At 43.6% G+C, this 22,169-nt stretch overlaps 1 protein-coding gene across 1 annotated transcript in view; it reads right to left on the minus strand.

Annotated features, from left to right (window-relative positions):
* The window catches only part of LOC144505096 (polypeptide N-acetylgalactosaminyltransferase 10-like), an 87,628-nt gene extending 80,436 nt beyond the window's left edge, over positions 1-7,192 (minus strand). Inside the window, exon 1 of the mRNA XM_078230909.1 lies at positions 6,921-7,192. Coding sequence (XP_078087035.1) covers positions 6,921-7,052 — 132 coding nt within the window. The 5' untranslated portion in view covers positions 7,053-7,192. The remainder of the gene's footprint in view (positions 1-6,920) is intronic.
* Between the last annotated feature and the right edge of the window lie 14,977 nt (positions 7,193-22,169).

Raw genomic sequence — 22,169 nt, forward strand, 5'->3', positions numbered from 1 at the left:
GAATCACAAAATTATTTAGGTACAGCAATTTTTTTTAAATTTATGTCACGAGTAGGCTTACATTAACACTGCAATGAAGTTACTGTGAAAATTCCCTAGTTGCCACACTCCGGCACCTGTTCAGGTCACTGAGGGAGAATTTAGCATGGCCAATGCACCTAACCAGCACATCTTTAGGACTATGGGAGGAAATTGGAGCACCCGGAGGAAACCCATGCAGACATGAAGAGAACGTACAGACTCTGCACAGACAGTCACTTAAATCGACAAATGAATGTTAATTGTTATTGAAATGGGAATGGGGTCTAAAAATTGACAAACCTTCTGACACCTGGAGTACTGCATACAGTTTTGACCTCCTTATTAAAGGATGAATATGCAGACTCTGGGCTGTCTTTCGGCCCTGCTCCAGAATGGAATTCAATAGCAAAGCACCACTGACAAAAACTGCCAAGAAAAGCGGCTCAGGATGGAGCATTGGCAGACAGTGAGCCAGGGATCTGCCTTTAGGCAGAGCACATATACCATACTCACATTATAGGAGTTCAGAGAAGGCTCACTCGGTTGATTGCCAAGATGAAGGTGTTATCTCAGGATGAAAGATTGGGCCTATGGGCCTATATTCCATGGACTTCAGAGGAATGAGAGGAAATCTTATAAAAACATATAACATTTTCAAGGGACATAGCAGAATGGGTGCTAAGATGATGTTTCTTCACATGGAAGAATCTAGAAAGCACAATTTCAGAATAAGGGGTGACCCACTTAAGGAGGACGAATAGGAATTTCTTCTTTCAGAAGGTTACAAACCTTTGGAATTCTCTATTCCAGAGAGCAGTGGAGACGGAGTCATTGAATACAGGACAGCAAGATGGCACAATGGTTAGCACTGCTGCCTCACAGTGCCAGGGACCTGGACTCAATTCGGCCTCGAGTAACTGTCTGTGTGGAGTTTGCACATTCTCCGTGTCTGCATGGATTTGCTCAGGGTGCTCCCGTTTCCTCCCACAGTCCAAAATGTGCTGTTGAGGTGGATTAGCCATGATAAATATACAGGGTCATGGGGATAGTTGGCCTGGGTAAGATGCTCTATCAGAGAGTCAGTGCAGACTCAATGGGCCAAATGGCCTCCTTCTGCACTGTCGGGATTCTACATTCAAGGTTGATTTGGACAGATTTTTGAACAATAGGAGAATCAAAGGTTAAGGGGGACATGCAGCAAAGAAAGATTTCAGGTCAACTCTGATGTCACTGAGACCTGGTGATACCAAGGCTCCTTAAACAGCACCTTCCAAACCCACAACCACTATAATCTAGATGGACAAGGGCAGCAGGTACATGGGAACACTGCCATCTGGCATTTCCTTGCCAAGCCACACTGTGGATGTACCTACCCCACATGGACTGCAGCTATTCAAGGCAGCTCACCACCACCTTCTCAAGGGCAACGAGGGATGGGCAATAAATGGTGGCTGAGCCAGTGAAGCCCACATCCCTTGAAAGAATAAGAATGCCGATGCAGCTTTAAAGCACACATGGCCTATTCCTGCTCCTATATCTTGTGTTGTGTATCCCCACCAATGGTATGCATAAAACGGGCAATTAAAGGCGACACATCTGTGAAGGTACAAGTAGGTTCAGAGGAAGCAAAACTTTAAAAAGGTACTTAGCTCATCTTTCCAACGTTACCGCAAAACACAGTTTAAGTGAATTCTGTTGCCTGACCTCAACTATTCTTCCTGCCAACCAGTTTTACCTGTTCCACACGTAAAGGAGCATATGACATTTGTCCCATTCATATTTTTGAACCAGTGTACTCTAATCTTGCATAATCTTCCCTGTTCTAAGTGCCACGTGGAGTTCTATAAGACAGGGGTGGCCAAAAAGCTGTGGCTCCCAGGCTGTATGCAGCGTGTGTTCCCTAACCCTTAAACTGGGGCTCCCGATGGTAAGGACTCAGTGACAAAAGCAAAAGATTTCTCTACCTGAAACTGCTGAAAGACAGAATGCAGAATTTATTTTTACATTACATAACAGAGGTCACATCTTATGTTTCAGGCAATCTTTCAGAAACGTCAAAGGTTCATTCAAAACTCAAACATTTTCCAGGTTTGACATTTCCTGCATTTGCACCTCAGGTGGAACATGGAGCGAGACTGGAAAAATAGCAGAAATTTCTCCTGGAGCAACAGCCAGGAAACAGCTAACAAGCCCCGGGTATCTCCATGCATACCCCCATGGACCAGGAGAGGGCTGTGCATGTGCAATACAGCCTTTAAAGTCCTTCGGGTCAAGGACATGGGCTTAGTAGACCTGCCTAAAAAGTAATTAGTATAAAAAGTGTTACGTGACCTGGGAGCAGCGTGCCATAGTCTAAAGTCACAGACGGGGGACAGGGAGAGGTTCCAAAGGGAGAGGGGACAGGAAGGGAGAGGTCCAAGTTAAGGAGAAAAAGGAGAAGAGAAAGAGACTCCAAACAGAAAAGTAATGTGGTTGGAAGAACGTAAGTGGAGACAGCTTAGGAGCAGCCCTGGCAATTAAAGAGAGTACGGTAAGAAGTCTCACAACACCAGGTTAAAGTCCAACAGGTTTATTTGGTAGCAAATACCATAAGCTTTCGGAGCACTGCTCCTTCGTCAAATTAAAGAGAGTTCAGAGGAAGTCCTAGCAATCAAAGCAGGCAGCAGAAGGTTGGTGACTCTGTGATTTGGGCTATTGGGGCGAAGGTAACCCTTTGTAGCAGCAGCATTCTGCCCAGCGTAGCCGAGCGCTGAAGTTGTGCTTGTGACTTGATGCTGGAGTGCAGACTAGGGAATCCACGGGAACGGAGTCTTGGGAAACAAGACTGAAATCCTATGAGATGAGCCATTGTTGATGCAGTCTGGGTTCAAGCAACTTTTGGAAAGAATTTCAAGGCAAAATCTTCAGAAGACGGGAATCCCTCGCAAGAAAGAAAAAGTTCAATGAGATTGGTTGACTCAGTGTTTACTGATGTCCGGGTGCGTTATTGCAAAATCTGTGGAATCTGTCTTGGTCACATCTAATATTTATTGTGCAGGGTAGTGTGTTTGACCATAGTTTGCCTCTTAATTAATAAGTACCTCATATTAACCTTGAAAGTTAGCATGTAAGATAGATATTGTAAATTGTTTTATCTTTCTGACCTTGTAAAGTTTATTTTTGTTTGCTCCAAACCTGTGTAACCTTGTGGCTTTATTCTCTTAGCAACTGTCTTAAATATCAAACTTTGTCTAAGCTAAACAGAAAGTTACTGGTCCGTAACTGGATCATACCAAACATTTGGGGGTCTGGTCCAGGGTCATAACATGCTACCTGCCATCTCTTCAGAGGCGAGGTGGGAGTGAAGTAGGAAACTCCATGGCGGAGATGGAAGCCATCAAAATGGCATTCAAGCACCTTCCACATTCACAATCCCCGACAGCAGAGCAGACATGCACCGTGTTAGCAACTTAACAGGTTAGAGAAGGTGAATGCATTTGAATGTCGATCAGTTTCTTTTAACATAGTTTCCCGACTGCCTGATGTGGAGTTGCTTGACCTGATAAGCACCATTTGCAGCGCTCTCTCCAGCTCCCTAACCCACCCTCTCATTGCTGACCCTACGACTTGCAACCTCCATCTCTCCTCCATTTTCAAAGGCCTGTTATCCAGGAAGAAAACTCAAAGCCTCTACATCCAACAGTATTGTCTGACTGAAGGGATATTACTATTATAATAGTTTAAGCAAACAGTCATACTGAATACATGTAAAGCTTTTCCATGCCTTGTGGCTTTTGAATGTTGAAGGTTATCATATGTGGCTCTAAGGTTCAGAATGTTTGGCCACCCATGTTATAAAACATTGAGGCTCCAGTATCCCAACTTATCAAGTCATTCAAAGCTCTTTTCTCAGACACCAGGAATCAATTTTAAAGTTTGTTTATTAGGCTCACAAGTAGGCTTACATCAACACTAAAGAAGTTACTGTGAAAATCCCCAGGTCACCACACTCTGGCGCCTGTTCGGGTACAATGAGGGAGAACTTAGCATATTCAAAAAATACGTAATCTATTATAGTCCCAACATTCAACCCAGCTCACTTTTCCAAAAACACCTGATGGAGTCAGACATGAGTAGAAGCAAAGGACAAAATGAAATTCAACACTAGGGATATTCTAATGCACCTAACACGCACATCTTTCAGACTGTGGGAGGAAACCGGAGCACCCAGAGGAAACCCCATGCAGACACGGAGAGGACATGCAGACTTCGCACAAACAGTGACCCAAGCCGGGAATTGAACCCTGGCGCAGTGACATAGCAGTGCTAACCACTGTGCCACCAAGCTGCCCTCTCCTCTTATGTACATTGCCTTTAGGGTAGGCATGCCCACATTTTTGTTTGTCTTTATATGTTTAGTCCCTCATTATTTCTTGGCACACGCAGCAGAGGCGTGTGCCAAGAAATAATGAGGGACTAAACATATAAAGTTGAAATAAATTTTCCTGTTATCTCAAGTTGGTAGCACTAATAGAGCTCGGCACTCTGATGCAAGATTAATACACCAATGAAAGAAATAACTACAAACGGGCCTCCAAGTGTCGAGGCCCATGAACTTCAAATCTGACATGCCAACAAACATGAAATCCTTGAGGAAGCAGACCCAAGTAATACCAAGGCTCACAGGCTTAAATGGTACCCAGTGCTGAGTTTTTGACAGAGAAACTAAACAAACGAAATGACTGACACAATTCCCTTATCCTTTCTGGCTAAGGAGTCTCTTAGAAGAAAAACTTGGCAACAAATGCTGGCCTCACCAGCAAGGCTCACATCCCATGAAAAATAAAATAAATCTGTAAGTGTTCACTAGTCCGTCTAACTAGTAGTAAAGAATACTGTGTAATGACTTCACGTTTCTCTTACATAAAACTTCAGCCAGATATTTAAAATAATTGACAACATGGAATAAAAAATTATAGGACATTAAAAAGATGTTCATTTGCAAAAAAGATTCAATTACTTCACAACTCCTCCACACTCCCATAAAGGGCAGCTAATGGCCATTAACATGAATCACAAGCAAGTAACATTCAGCAGTACCCATCACATACCCACCACAGTAGCCGACAGTAAACTTACCTGGCTGGATTCAGCTGAACTTTCCCACAGTTGCTCCATTTGCACAGAAACTCTATTTCACTAGCTCATGACAAATTATCTGCAAGGTGATTCATTACTAGACTATGATTTGAAAATCTCTTTCCTCATTAAAATAAAGTGGAACAGTGGATGAAATTCTCAAACAGCCAGATTGAAACTGGACATTTTTAATTACACCGTTAAGGCAGAAATGTAATTTTTTGTACATTCACTTGTACTGTGAACTTAATCTCATCAGTACAATTAAGTGACAGATTTTTGTGTTTCATAGAATCCCTACAGTGCAGAAGAGGCCATTCAGCCCATCGAGTCTGCACCGACTCTCAGAGTATCTTGCCCCGGCCCTCTTCCCCCGCCTATCCTTGTAACCCCACACATTTCCCTGGCTAATCCCACTAATTTACACATCTTTGGACACTAATGGGCAATTTAGCATAGCCAATCCACCTAACCTGCACATCTTTGGACTGGAGGAAGTATTTTGAGGTAGAACAAAATACTACCATTAGAAGTAGTTATAGTCTGACTAAATGGCATTATAAATAAAGATATCACTGAAAAATTTTATTGGCACAATCCGCGAGTGTACTTGTTCATCATTTTTTTTCTTACATCAGCTTCGTGAAACTATTACTTCGAAGTAAAAGTTACTTCAGACTGCTCGCCAGAAATAAATTACCATGTGAAGCTATCAAATAAAGTGGCCCAGAGCTTAGTTACACTTCAAAGGTGCTTAATTGGCTGTGAAGTGAGTTGTCGCAAGGTTGCATAAGGTTCTCTATCTAAGCTTGTCCTTCCTTTCCAGATTAATATTTTATATTTTTAATCTGACTGCCTACCAGAAGTACTTAAAAAGTTATCAAAAGAGAAAAAAATACTTCTATTTAATCAAGTTTATGAAAAAAAAAAGCTGTTTCACCTCAAAACAAAAATTGGTTGGCATTGTGATTACAGCATAGATGGCATTCAGCGAGGAACACGTCAAGTTTGAAGACCGTGAGCTTATTGAAGAACATGGGAGTAGATACCAAAGCTATTATCAGATACAGTCCATTCCATTATGCTTACTCTACCAGTTTTATGTCAGAATTAAGCAATTGTATTCCAGCAAGATGCAAAACGAGATACCTGGAAAGAGATATAGCCATTAAGCATAACTCCCGAGAACTGTCAAACCAGGTTTTAAAAAGTGTCTACGAGCTCCTTAGTATCCACTCCTCCACATTTTTAGATCCACTTGTATTTATTGAATGAAATATTTAGGCTATGCTGACACAGCATCTAAATATTTACCACTTAATTGCCGGGAAGCCAACCACGCCTGTGTCTGAAGAATCAGTCAAGCAGTGTGGACAAGGTACTGACTAATTGGATCCACACAGCAGCTTTTCATCTGAAATTGCAGTATAAACATAGCTTCGAATATCAAGGAAGTCAAGCTGGGAAAGCCCCTCCTCGGAATTGTATAGGAGAGTACCAGGGCATCGCACTTAAAAAGTTCCTCTTAATTATACGACCGTGACCCACATCTTAAACTGTCGCTCTCAGAGCATTGACCAATGATCCAAATTCTAGATTTATAATTAAAACAGTTTAGTAATCAAAGATTGTTGCTACATTGGGTTTAACGCAGTATGAATCTTAAAAGTTGAGAGATAACGAGGGCCTCCACTGTCTACCAGAATGTGAGGTGCACCACCTCAAAGAATAACACTTCAGGTCCCAGGTATCACAACTCTGGTGTGAATGTGTTTTCTTACCTGCACCAGTTCAGCCGGGCTCTCTAACTGCCTCTCCCTGTACAGGGACCACAGACCGACGTTTGGCACGAACACTATGGTCAGGAGGATTAAACCGGCCGCCTGGAGAAGCCTCTTTTGCCTCCGCCTCATCTCCCAGTGTCTGATTGAAGAGGGGACTTTGCAGTCAGTAATAACGTATCCAACTTTCTTCCTGCGCCTCCTCGCAGCTACTGAATCGGGGACTTCCGTTTGACTGCTACCATTCACCTCACAGGGGAGATCCGACAATGAGGAACACTTACCGAGCCATCTTTTCCTCCACTTTCCTTTCAGTGAGATTTTTGGGGGGGCCAAGTCTCATAATTTCCCATCCAGTTTTGAACAGTTTAGAATCTAAAGCGATGGTTTTAGTATTTTTGTGGCTGTATATTTGAGGATGGCTCCCTCCTAAGGCACCAATCGCTCCTCCCGAGTAGGTTTGATTGTGAAACCCTGACTATTACTGAGTTCCAGGCAGAGGCAACGTGTTCCAGTCGTTATTTCTCACGATTAACCCGCTGGGTTCAGTCTCCGACCTGAATTGTGAGACGGTGGGAGGGTTATGCCATTATTCGGCACCGATGTGTATTAAAAACGCCTTGAGATGCTCAGTGTAAGCGCAGGTCTTTAAATGCGAAGTTCAGCCTCTGGAACCAGTATCCTGCCCGTAAACAAATATTCAGCCTCTGGATTTCACAGTTGCAGAGAAAATAAAAACCTCCCAGGGCGACAGCAGCCCTGGATGCGATGTTGCTGTTATAGTTTAGCTGTGTCTATTTCACCGACAACATTCCGTGGTATGCAATTTCAAATCGGTTCCAAGGCAGGAATCGCTGCAAATGATTGCAATACTGGTGATTTATTCTGACGTTGGTCCAAGGCTTGTGCTGCTTAATCCCACCTTTCGGCTCCAGCACAGACACAGAAGCAGAGCTGAGTTACAGAAGCTGTTATCCAACAATTCTGGCCCGGATATATTTCAATTCACCCGGCTTGGGAAAAAGAGATGCCAAATCTTGGTCTTTGCAAAGAATAAAAACCAGGGCTCGCATATAATCAGGGGGAAAAAATAAATGATATTTTAAGTTGTTACTCCCTATCGTTTATTTTCATTTACAGACAAAACGAGAGGCGCCGGAATAATCCTGAAATTGGAGGGGCCCCTGTTATTGGAATGGCGACTTCCTCATTTTGTTTGACTTCTTTAAAATTTTCAATTCTTCGGAAACTTCACGGTGAATGTAGTTTGTTCGAGCGGCCGACAGGTGGTTCACTTGTACCAAGCGGATAAGATGTATCTGCTTCAGCCTCAGCCCACTCACAATTCGCAAGATCATTCACCCTCCGTCCACCATCCGCAACAACCCCCGATTCTCCCGTTGCCGTTTCTTGTGAGTTATTAAATGATTACAGGGGGTTTTCCACTATCACGCCTGGAAATCCATTCCAACTGTTGATCATTCTGCATGCCCTGCAGATAACAATCAGAAAAGTTCCCCTTCTACCTGTGTCCAATCACGGTTTATTCCGGTGTAGTATATTACTTCAGCTACTATCCATTCACTCCCTTTCTGAGCTGACCTTGTCCAAGCTCCCTTGATCCCATTCCCATTAAACTGATAACCTTACATTTATATTTCAGCGGTAAAATATCCCAAGGTGCTGAACAAAAGCCATCTCAATTAAACTATTTTTGACACACCGCCATCAAAAAGAAAAATCAGAAAAATGTCCAAACTCCTGCTCAATTTTTTTTAAGGAGCATCTTAAAAAGGAAGGTAGATGGAGAAGCATGGGGAAGAAATGGGCGGCATAGTGGTTAGCACTGATGCCTAACAGCACCAGGGACCTGGGTTCACTTCCAGCCTAGAGTGGTTGTGTGGAGTTTGCACGTTCTCCCTGTCTCTGCGTGGGCTTCCTCCCACAGTCCAAAGATGTGCGGGTTAGGTTGATTAGCCATAATAAATTGCCCCTTAGTGTCAGGGAGACTAGTAGGGTAACCAGAACTGCGCGCAGTTCTGGTCACCTCATTACAGGAAAGATGTTGAAGCCATTGAAAGGGTGCAGAGGAGATTTACAAGGATGTTGCCTGGATTGGGGGGCATGCCTTATGAGGATAGGTTGAGGGAGCTTGGTCTCTTCTCCCTGGAGAGACGAAGGATGAGAGGTGACCTGATAGAGGTTTACAAGATGTTGAGAGGTCTGGATAGGGTAGACTCTCAGAGGCTATTTCCAAGGGCTGAAATGGTTGCTACGAGAGGACACAGGTTTAAGGTGCTGGGGGGTAGGTACAGAGGAGATGTCAGGGGTAAGTTTTTCACTCAGAGGGTGGTGGGTGAGTGGAATCGGCTGACGTCGGTGGTGGTGGAGGCAAACTCGTTGGGGTCTTTTAAGAGACTTCTGGATGAGTACATGGGATTTAATGGGATTGAGGGCTATAGATAGGCCTAGAGGTGGGGATGTGATCGGCGCAACTTGTGGGCCGAAGGGCCTGTTTGTGCTGTGGCTTTCTATGTTCTATGTTCTAAATAAGTGGGGTTATGGTGATAGGGCCTGGGTGGGATTGTGGTCGGTGCAGACTTGATGGGCCAAATGGCCTCCTTCTGTAGTGTAGGAATTCTACGAAATTCCAGAGATTCTGACTGCTATCAGGATGGCTGTTCATGGTGGGATGATTCAAATCAGGGCTGCACAAGAAGGAGGAGGAGAGACAACATCCTGTGAGCAAAGGTGATTTTGACCTTGGACGATAGATGGCCCTGGTGGCTTCAAATAAGCTTTACATGTCATGATGCTCCGTATACTGTCAGACTATACTATACTCGGCCTTTATCTTCCAAATTTGTCTTCGGGTGTCTTGAGCTTTTGGAATGCTGTCTTCTTGATTTGCATCCTTGGGTTGTTCTCCCAGGCAACGAATTGGAATGAGTTAAGATATGGGCAGCAGAGCTTTGGATGAGCACAAGAGTTTGTAGGGTGAAAGATGAGAGGGAGGCTTACCAGGATGGCATTGGAGGTAACAAAGACATGGATGGGGTTTGGAGTTGAGAATGTTACAGAGGTAAAAGTCTTGGTGACGGTGCAGATATATGGTGGGAAACTCAATTTGGAGGTCAAACACAGCATTGAGGTTGCCACCAGTTTTGCTTAGCTTAAGTCAGGTACCAGGGATGGCAAGTGTGGACAGGGAACAGAGTTCATGGTGGGACCAAAGGCTTCCCAATATTGGAGAAAATTTCTGCTCATCCAGTATTGGATTTCAGACAAGTAGTGTGACAAATCAGAGACAGCTGAGAGGTCAACTTCTAGTTGATGATAGGAATGGTTTTCTCTCCTGTCCTGCTCCCTTTCAGACTGCTTCTCATGAATGGTAATTGGATGGGCTGCAGTACCTGTTACACCTCCACAGACAACTTGCCCATTTCAACAATACAAAGGAGATGTGGGTGAGGTGGGGTATGAATGCAGTGGAGTCAGGCCCTGTCCCTCCTGTCTTTGCAACAGTGTTTTAAAAATTGAATTCATTACTGAGCACTGAAGAATCCAGAGTTGAGCCAGACTAGCATCTGATCTGTTCTGTGAAATCCAATTTCCCAGAGCGGACATTAAATAGGCGCTGGTCCCTCAGTTTCATACTTATGTTTGGAAAGGAGAAGGAAGCACTGCTAAATCTATTGGAAATCAGGTGGGGCCAAGTAGATCAAATGTCGGTAGAGGAACATTTACGAGACAGCAGTCATTGAATCATAATGTGTAGAATCCCTACAGAGCAGAAGGAGGCCACTCGGCCCATCGAGTCCACACCGACCACAATCCCACCCAGGCTCTATTCCTTCAACCCTACACATTTACCCTCCTAACCCCCCGACACTAGGGTCAATGCATCATGGCCAATCAACCTAACTAGCATACCTTTGAACTATGGGAGGAAACCAGAGCACCCGGAAGAAACCCACACAGACACGGGGAGAACATGCAAACTCCACACAGACAGTCACCCAAGGCTGGAATTGAACCTGAGTCCCTGGCGCTGTGAGGCAGCAGTGCTGACCATTGTGCCACCATGCCGCCCCATGGCAATCCAGATAAGAATAATTAACTGGGGGGAGAACCAACTTCAATGGGGTAAGAATGAAAGTGAGCCAAATAGACTGGAACTAAAGGTTGGCAGGAAAAACTGTAGGTGAACAATGGGCTTCCTTCAAAGAAGAAATGGTTTGGGCACAGTTAAGGTATGCTCCCTCAAAAGGGAAAGGTGGGTCAAACAAATCCAGAGCTCCCTAGATGGAAAAGATGATAGAAATTAAGATAAAGAAGAGAAAGTATGTTTATGACAGGCATCAAGTAGAAAATACAATTGAGAACAAAGCTCAGTACAAAAGGTTCAGAGGAGAAGTGAAGAAGCAAAGAGAAACAAAGAGGGATTATGCAAAACAATTGGCAACCAACACAAAGGGAAATCACAAAACCTTTTATAGGCACATAAATAGCAAAAGGGTGGCAAAAGATGGAGTGGTGCTGATTAGGGATCAAAAAGGGGATTTATGGAGGCAGAGGGCATGGCTGAAATGTTAAATGAATACTCTGTATCTGTCTTGACCAAGGAAGCAGATGCTAACCAGGCCATTGTGACAGAGGAAGAAACTCTGTCTCTAGAAGAGTTCAAAATTAGAGGAGGTGGTATTGGATAAACTTAAATTTGACAAGTCACTAACCCTTCTTCTCCTGATATATATAATGGGCGGGATTTTCCAGCTGCGCTTGACCCCAAACTGGAAACTCCTGCCTGAGGTCAACGGACCTTTGCGTGGTCTGGCCCCACCCGCTATAATTCCCGTGACGAGCAGGACGGAAAAATTCTCCCTGATGTTCTGGATCTTGGTATGCAGGGGACAATTTTGCAGACATGATGGGCTAAATGGCTTCTTTCTGCACCGTAACAATTCTGTGAATAAATGAGTTTTCATTTCCCAAATCTGTACCCAATTTTGCTGAAGTTCCAGGTTTGCATCTTTCCACCGAAGTTCCTCCCAAACACTGCAACAACTCTAATCTGTCACAAATAAAATTCTCTGTGACTGTGACCATAATCCATTTCCCTTGTCCTCCTCAACAACTCCTGCAGACTTTGCTGCATTCAACCCACATCATCCTCCTCCAACACTTCTTTATTATCCAGTTCAGTGAGAATATCCTGGCTCGGTTCCAATCTTAATTATCCAATCATAGTCTGAGCATCTCCAGCAATGGCTTCAGTTTCTACCCTTGCATAATGACTTGCACAGCAAACTCTGTGCCTTTGCTACCCATTCCCGTCACCTTCTCGGCCAATTGTCTCAGGTTCAACCAGACAGCAACTTAAACATTCTATTCAACTCCAAGCTCTGTTTCTGACTCCAAATTATATCACCTTGCTCTCTGGCTCTGCTGCTGGAATACTCATCCACACCTTTGTCCCCTTCAGATTCAACTCAAAAGTCATTCTCAGCATGTCTCAAGTTGCTCTCGAGAAGATGGTACTGGGCTTCCTTCTTCAACTGCTGCAGTCTATGTGGGAAGATTGTTGTACAATGCTATTTAAGACGGGGGTTCCAGGAATTTCATGCAACATGAAGGAATGGCAGATTATGTCTGTCAGGATGGTATTTGTCTTGAAGGGACTTTGGGAGGTGGCTGAGTTCCCCTGCTTCTGCTGCCCTTTTCCCCTAGGGTATGAAGGTCATGATTCTAGGAAATGCTGCCATTTGTTGTAATGCATTCTATAGTTAAGGACCAGGTCAGAAACTATAAGGTTCCTTATGAAGCTAGCCTAGATCCCGACTTTTGCATTTGATTTTGGCATTAGGGTCAGCATAAGGTGTTTCACTCCAGGTATGATTCAAGTGGTCCACTAGGAAACTTCTATGAAAAGAAACTTTATTTAAGAATACAGTTAGAATATTTTAGAAGGCTAAGATTAAGTGTAGTTTGCAGATCCTACACTTGATAGAAGTCAGTGAGTTTACACTGAGGCTTCACTTGAAGCAATTTTTTAAAACGCCATCTCAACCTATTGGCTAAGATGAAGCTCAGATCAAGCCCAGGAGGGAATGTAATGTCTCCCCCTATCAGCTTGGATCTTGTTGATTGAGCCAAAGACAGGAAAAGTGGGACCTGTCTTGTCAGCTTTGATCTATAATGCCACTCTTGTCGGAATTTGATTGGGCCAATTTGGTTTTTTGATTGGATATAAATAAAAAATAACAAAAGGAATTAGCATAAACTTTGCCAATTAAAATATTAAAACATGACAAAATATAATTCTTAACAGCTAGCTGTCTCTAATGTTCCAATTTACTAGTGTCCCCCACAGACATGAATCCGTTCTTTAGTACCAGTTAGCAAAGAAACCAAAGATGCTGTTCCTCCACATTTTATAAATAAAAGTTAAGGTCTTTTGAGCTGGGGTTCCATTCTGGAATCTTCCAGTCCAATTATAACTTCAACTGGGATTGTAACAACATGCACAACCTTGAATATTCCACATCCTATCATGAATAGCAGTGGACAATTAAACAACTAACTGGAGGAAGAGGAGGAGGCTCCACAAACATCTCTATCCTCAATGATGGAGGCACCCAGCACATCTGTGTAAAAGTAAAGGCTGAAGAATTTGCAACAATCTTAGGCCAGAAATGTTGAGTGCACGGTCCATCCTGGCCTCTTCCTAAGGTCCTCAGTATCACAGATACCAGTCTTTAGTCAATACCATTCACTCCAATTGATATAAAGAAATGACTCAAGGCACTGGATGCTGCAAAGGCAGTGGGCTCTGTAAATATGCCAGCTGCAGTACTAAACACTTGCTCTTGTCTAGAACAAGCCACGCCCTTAACCAAGTTGTTCCAGAACAGTTACAACAGTGCCAGTGTGAAAACTTGTCCAGGTATGACCTTTCTACAAAAAGCATGACAAATCCAATCCAGCTGAGTGATGGAAGCTATCATTAACAATGGTATTAAGCAGCACTTAATCAGCAACAACCTACTTGTCAATACTCTAGGTTTTGCTTGGGCCATTCAACTCCAGACCTCATTACAGCCTTGGTCCAAACTTGGATAAAAAAACTAAACTCAAGAGATGAGGTGAGATCAACTGCACTACACATCAAGCTAACATTTGACTGAATGTGGCATCAAGGAGCCTTAGCAAAACTGATGTGAATAGGGAATGGGAAAAGTTTCCACTGATTGGAGTCATATCTAACACAGGAAGATGGTTGTGGTTGTTGGAAGCCAACCATCTCAGCTCCAGCACACCGCTGCAAGAGTTCTTCAAGGTTGTGTCCCAGGCCTAACATCTTCAGCTGCTTCATTAATGCTCTTCCTTCATCATAAGGTCAGAAGGGGGAGTTTCACTAATGATTGCACAGTACCACTCATGACTCCTTAGATACTGAAGAAGGCTGTGTTCACATTCAGAAAGATCTAGACAACATTTAGGCTTTGGTTTAAAAGTGACACTCAAGTGTCAGGCAATGACCAACAAGAGAGAATCTCAACATCTTCCCTTGGTATTCAATGGCATTACCATTGCTGAATCCCCCACTATCAACATTCTCGGGATTGGCATTGATTAGACACTTAATTGGACCAGCGATATAAATTCTCTTGGTATTTAAGCAGGTTCTGCGGCAGGTCACGAGCTGCAAGCCACAAGTCAGGTGTGTGATGGTATACTCACCGCATGCTTGGATGAGTGCAGCTCCATTAACACTCAACACCTGGTGAGCTACATCCTGTTCTGTGGATGGCAAGCATTCCCTCCGAATTCATCCAGCCCTGGCAGTTCACAAATCACAATCAAATTTGGCCATACCATGAAAACATTTCTGACCCCTCATTCATGTCACCCAGGCTTTACGATGATTGCCCAACCTGTCACCTGCCCAACGTGAGTTCTGTGTGAAAATTGGCATCACTATCACTTTATTGCACACTAAATGTTTTCCATGCTGTCAACTCTTCATTTCAGGTTTGACAGCTTAAGTGCAAAAATCACTGTAGTTGGCAATTTGGAATTATATCCATTGGATACCACTGTAATATCTGTTGTGACCTTTAACAACTGTCAACAATGTTGACCCAGACTGATGTACACTTCAACATTCCTATGGTAACCAAAATGATGAGTGGGAAATCAATGGGACTTCATTGTAAAATTGTTCTGCTGGGATTCTGTGAAGTGTCATTTTCGCTAGCCAAAGTTGTGAAGGATGCAGGTGTGCTCATCTGTTTGGCTTATATCAAAAGTGTCCAAATGGAAAACTGGAACTATCCCACAGTATCGAAGAGCAAATGTTACCTAACATCCAGTGCAGGGCGTTGCATGTGGTGGAGATGTATGTTGATCTACCTGCAGCGTATGGCATTACTTGGATGACTTCAAAAATTAAATCTCCACAAGCACTGTCTCTTATTCGAGCTCAAGTTCAAGTGACTTTGCCTATTTGCTGCAGTGTGGGAGTGGTGATCGGCTGGTGCCGTGTAACTGCAGAGTTTTGTTTGTTTTTTTTAAAACATCTTATCTTCTTCAAGCCTTTCAAGTTCTCCATTAAATTCCACACTTTGACTAACCCCTTTGATTTCTGATTGGAAGGCATTTAATCTGTACCTTATCTGCCTCAGATTAGGATCTCTCACATCTAGTTTGCTACTATTTTTCCAACCTATTATTATTTGGGCTAGAAAGTTGATGGGAAATGCCACAAAAAACACAATCAACATCCAAGGAGTTATTTATTTTGTTTTTTGTGTGACAAAGAACCTTGTGCACCAACGATCAAAGCCAATAATTTCACTTTTGTTCCTGACAAGCACATTTTTGGTCAGGAGTCATTTCACATTGAAAATCAGTTTCCTTTAAATATGTCATTTTTGAGAATTTACATACAAATATTCTGATAACCTGTTCACTCAGAAACACAGCAAAACAGCCCAAAATAACTGTTTGTTCCAATTTACAATTGTTGCATCAATTATTTTTTTTAAAACTGTGAACTGAAGGGGACTGTTTCTGCAGCAATTTCCTTCACTTTCTCACTTAACGTGATACAATCAAAAAAAAAAGCTTTCACCATATGGTCAACATCCACATTATTTTTGCCACTGGGAAGCTAATTGAGAGCAGCACTCGATTAACACTTCAATAACTGAATGATTTGCATAAGTATTTAAGAAATAATTGAAAATATGTTTATATCATGGCGCTTAATTTCCTTCTGCTGTCACATCAGAGTATCAGCTAGTCATGCACTGTACATGTGCAAGTCTTTGGCTAACATAACAGAAGGGGTACTGAGGATTGATTAGGTTATGTACATTGTGTTAAGGTACCAGAGCAGAAACCCCAGGGTATGTTATGAAGCCTGATTAGGCTCCAACAGTTTTTTCTATTTTGGCATTAGTGTGAGGATAAGATGCTTCACTCCAGGTGTTATTCTGTTGACACACTAGGAAGCTTTATCAAAACAAACCTTTTTTAACAATACAATGTAACTATAATGAATGAATTAGAACATAGAACATAGAACATTACAGCGCAGTACAGGCCCTTCGGCCCTCGATGTTGCGCCGACCAGTGAAACCAATCTAAAGCCCATCTAACCTACACTATTCCAATATCATCCATATGTTTATCCAATAACCATTTGAATGCTCTTAATGTTGACGAGTCTACTACTGCTGCAGGCAGGGCATTCCACGCCCTTACTACTCTCTGAGTAAAGAACCTACCTCTAACATCTGTCCTATATCTATCACCCATCAATTTAAAGCTACGTTGTTTACCAAATGAAATACTTAAACAGGACAAGATACAGTTCTTAACTGTCAATCTATCTCTATTAGTTACAATTCAGGCTGTATTCCTCTTATACACTTAAACTCCTCTTCTAAATCAGTTTTCAAACCCCTCCAGGCTTACATGCTTGTACTTGTTAACAGTCCTAGAGCCTTTGAACACCTCTGGAGAGAGAGAGAGAAAGAGAGGGGTGGAAGGGAAACGGAGAGTCATCTGTCTTCTGACGGCCCCAGGACCCCTCCTGACCCTTCTCCACAAAATGGTCAATCTGGGACCCCCCGCCCCGAGTTGCACTTATCTTTGTCTCCCGAGTCCTCTCCAGTGCACCCTGAGCAGTGCACACCCCAGAAGGTGTGATCTACTTTTCAGCACTGCCTACCTGAGTGCTCACCTCTGAAATCCCCCTCGGAGGCGAAGGCACCAGGTTCACACTTACGTAGACCTGTTGTAAATGGTGCTAACGTGACATCACACAGGCACCTGCTGAATATCCAGTGAGGGGGAAGTCCCGGAGAGAGTGCTCGCTAAGAACATGCTAATTCCTTAAAATTAGCTTCCTGGGGTCCCACGGCATATTTCACACCAATCCACTGTCAAGGGGGCTGGAAGGTCAGAACTCGGAAACCCTCTTGGCGTGAATCACATTTTCCAAGTCTCTCTGGAATTTGAGAATGCACAGCATTCCCATGGATGGAGAGCATGGGCTCAAAATCTATATTCTCAAACATATGAATTATGGATCATATTTTCACAACAACATCTCAGCAAGTTAGTTGATAATGGAAACGAGTTTCTGACCTTTTCTGTATTGTGCTGCTGCCTAAGGAGCAGGGGGTTCCTTTCTCTAGTGTCAATAGACAGTACAAACCAGTGTCCCAATAGTATGTATCCAGAAACTATCTATTGGTCGTTGCCTTCAAAAAATCTTTGATTTGAACTATAACTGGATTCACCTTACTTGATTTTTGAGCAGACATTAAAAATTGGTGGCTTCAGTGAACTTTATTAAAAGGTTTAACTTGTGTTTGTAGAACTTCAATGCAGTTTTTGATACCAATGGGCAGAAGGCCGGAAGGTTATGGCCAATGGGATTTTCTCATCCCCCTGCAGTGGAAGGAGGTTTGGCTGGGTGCCAAAGTCTCTGACCTCGCTGCAGCAAAGGCGTGGCATGAACGGCCGATAAGATCACGCCCATTGCAAACACTGTGCATCCATGTTCGATGCAGTGCAGTGTGACCTACATCAGTCATTCTTCAAAGAGGCTGCTCCCAAGCTCCTGTAATAAATTTGTATCATTGGTGTTTTTTTTGTTCAGAAGCAACACGAATGCTTCTCCTAGCCCACAAAACCTTTTCCTTTCGCTCTTGGTCACTCAGTGACTTGTGCCAGGAATGCCACCTCGACTTCAAGCATTTAGTTCCAGCTCAATTCTGTGGAAGATTTGCCACAGCCGGTTCCAACAAAGAACAAAGAAAAATACAGCACAGGAACAGGCCCTTCGGCCCTCCAAACTGGTGCCGATCATGATGCCCTAACTAAACTAAAAAAAAAACCTTCTGCCCTTACTCGGCCTGTGTGCCTCTATTCCCTCTCTATTCATGTACCCATTCAGATGCCTCTTAAATGTTGCTTATGTGCCTGCATCCACCACCTCCTCTGGCAGCGTGTTCCAGGCACCGACCACTCTGTGTGAAAAACTTACTCTGCACATCTCCCTTAAACTTCCCCCCTCTCACCTTGAACCTGTGCCTCCCCTTGTAATTGACAGATCCACCCGAGGAAAAAGCCTCTGATTGTCCATCCTGTCTATGCCTCTCATAATTTTGTAGACCTCTACTATGTCTCCCCTCAGCCTCCATCTTTCCTAGTTTATTCAACCTCTCCTCATAGCCAACACCCGAGACCAGGCAACATCCTGGTGAACATTCTTTGCATCCTCTCCAAAGCTTCCACGTCCTTCTGGTAGTGTGGTGACCAGGACTACGTGCAATACTCCAAATGCAGTCTAACCAAGGTTTTATATAGCTGCCAGATGATTTCGCAACTCCTGTACTCAAAGCCCCGGCTGATGAAGGCAAGCATGCCATATGCTTTCTTAATCACCTTGGCCACCTGTGTTGCCACGTTTAGGGAACTGTGGACCTGCACGCCCAGATCCCTCTATATGTTAGTGTTCCGAAGGGTTCTGCCATTTACAGTATAATTCACACCTAAATTTGACCCTCCAAAATGCATCACCTCGCATTTGTCTGGATTAAACTTCATCTGCCATTTCTGTGCCCAAGTCTCCATACTGTATACTGTTATTATATCCTCTGACGATCCCTGGCACGATCAGCAACTCCACCAATCATTGTGGCATCCACAAACCTACTAATCAGAATCCTCCCCCCCCCCCCCCATTTTCCTTCAGATCATTTATATATACTACAAACGACAGAGGTCCCAGCACTGATCCCTGCAGAACACCACTAGCTACAGTCCTTCATTCTGAAAAATACCCTTCCACCGCAACTCTCTGTCTTCTATAACCAAGCCAGTTCTATATTCATCTAGCCAGCCCACCCCGAACCCCATGTGATTTTAGTTTTTGTATCAGTTTGCCTGTGGGACCTTGTCAAAGACCTTACTAAAGTCTATATAAACTACATCCGCAGCTTTTCCCTCATCAATTATCTTTGTTACCTCTTCAAAAAACTCAATCAAGTTGGTGAGACATGACCTTCCCTGTACAAAACCATGCTAACTGGTCACTAACTGGTCAATTTTCTTGCAAATGTGCAGATATCTTGTCCCTCAGTATTTTTTCCAAAAGCTTCCCCACCACCTACGTCAGGCTCACCGGCCTATAATTTCCTGGTTATCCCCGCTTCCTTTCTTAAACAAGGGAACAACATTGGCTATTCTCCAGTTTTCTGGAACCTTGCCTGTGTTCAAAGAGGATGCGAAGATATCTGTTAAGGTCCCAGCTATTTCTTCCCTTGCCTCTTGCAGTAACCTGGGATAGATCCCATCCGGCCCCGGGGACTTGTCTACCTTAATGCAATTTAGGATATTCAACACTTCCTCCTTTAAGATATTGCCAGGCTTTAGAGCATTCACACACCTATCCCTGACCTCAACTCCCGTCAGGTCCTTCTTCTTGATGTGGTAATATAATCCGGGCCTAGTTTTAAGGCCGACTAAATTGGATATCCTAAATTAAAGAATTGGGCATATTAAAATCAAACACAGTCAAACCTCGGGCAGGCCAGACTTGACTAAGGTCAAATATACAAAGACACAGAAACATGTCTGGGCCTGTCCTATCAATCACCCATCAAAGATCATCGCATTGAGACCCAGCCAGAGATCATCGCACCCCATTGAAATGCACTGGTCTATTGTTAGAAGCCCAGATCAGGCCAGACTTTCTGTCACCTAGAGTTCCTGCAGTTACCTTATATGGCAACAGGTGACATTAAGCAACACCATGGAGATGGACACCTGGGGGCGGACCCCGTGTCTTGTCAGGCAGACATCAAGAAACCCACTGGGTATTGGGACCCCCTCCGGAGACCTCATTGGTCGGAAGCCAGAGAAGTTTCTGGAAAGGCGGGGAGGGAGGGGGATAAAGGTACATATCTCAGACACACCAGCAGCGAAGACTCGACGGTGACCTTAACCATCTGGAAGACTGACCAGAGAAGGAAGGAAGGAAAAAACTGCCATCGAAACTCACCTTCGTGAAGACGGACCAGAGGGACTCAGAATCGGGCCTGCAGTTTAACCAAACCATCTTTGCGGGAGTACTTTTGAATCTGGGATATCCTCTTGTTTTATGTGGGTAATTTAAGGGTTAATAGTATTATTGATAAACGTATTGAACCTTTACTTGTGTTTGTCCTTTGTCCATCTTGCAAATAAGAACACCGGGTTAAACTTTTGAGTAAGTAAACTGGTCGAAAGTATCTGTGATTTCACAGGTACAACATTGGTGAATACTGTTACAAAGTACTCATTAAAGATTTCACCCACTTCCCTGTAGTTCTGCGCATAACCTCCCTCATTGTCCTTGAGTGGGCCTATTCTTTCACTTGCTACCTTCTTGCTCCTAATATACACATAAAGAACCTTGGGATTCTCCTTGACCCTGTTTGCTAAAGACATTTCATGGCCCCTTTTAGCCCTCCTAATGTCATGTTTGAGTTCCTTCCTACTTTCACAATATTTCTCAAGGGCTTTGTCAGTTTTTAGATGCCTAGACCTGTCGTATGCTTCCTCTTTCCTTCTGACTAAGCTTACAATTTCTCTCATTATCTATGGTTCCTGAATCCTGCCATTTCTATCCTTTATTTTTGTGGGGACATGCCTGTCCTGCACTTCAATTAACTGGCCTTTAAAAGCCTCCCACATGTCAGACGTGGATTTGTCCTCAAATAGCCGCTCCCAATCCACATTCCCCAGTTCCTGTCTAATTTGGATGTAATTGGCCCTTACCCAATTAAGCACCCTCACCCAAGGGTCACTCTTGTCCTTATCCATGACTACCCGAAATCTTATGGAATTATGGTCACTAAGCCCAAAATGCTCTCCCACGAAACATCGATCACCTTGCCCAGCTCATTGCCCAATACCAAGTCTAGTATGACCCCTCCCTGGTTGAATTGTCAACATACTCTATCAAAAAGCCTTCCTGGATACATCTAACAAATTGCTCTCCATCCAAGCACCTGGCTATAAGGGATTCCCAGTCAATATGGGGGAAGTTAAAGTCACCCGCCACAACCTTTTTCACACCTTTTCAGTATCTGACTACACAACTGCTCCTCTGTCTCTTGCGGGCTTTTGGGAGGTCTATGGTACACTCCCAACATTGTGATTTCACCCTTCCTATTCCTGAGCTCCATCAATAATGCCTCACGACAAGGTCCCGCCAATGTCTCCTCCTTCAACACAGCTGTAATGTGCTCCCTAATCAGCAATGCAACTCCCCCACCTCATTTGTTTCCCCTTCTGCCCCGTCTAAAGCATCGATATCCCAGAATGTTAAGATGCCAGTCTTGTTCCTCCTTTAACCATGTCTCTGTAATTGCAATAACATCATAATTCCATGCAGTAATCCAGGCCCTCAATTCATCTGTCCTGGTTTGCAAGCTGCCTATCATTATTCATGATGTGGAGATGCCGGCGTTGGACTGGGGTAAACACAGTAAGAGTTTTAACAACACCAGGTTAAAGTCCAACAGGTTTATTTGGTAGCAAATGCCATTAGCTTTCGGAGCGCTGCTCCTTCGTCAGATGGAGTGGAAATCTGCTGTCAGATTTCCACTCCATCTGACGAAGGAGCAGCGCTCCGAAAGCGAATGGCATTTGCTACCAAACAAACCTGTTGGACTTTAACCTGGT

Source organism: Mustelus asterias, chromosome 16 (assembly GCF_964213995.1).
Source record: "Mustelus asterias chromosome 16, sMusAst1.hap1.1, whole genome shotgun sequence".
In the NCBI taxonomy this organism is placed as follows: domain Eukaryota; kingdom Metazoa; phylum Chordata; class Chondrichthyes; order Carcharhiniformes; family Triakidae; genus Mustelus; species Mustelus asterias.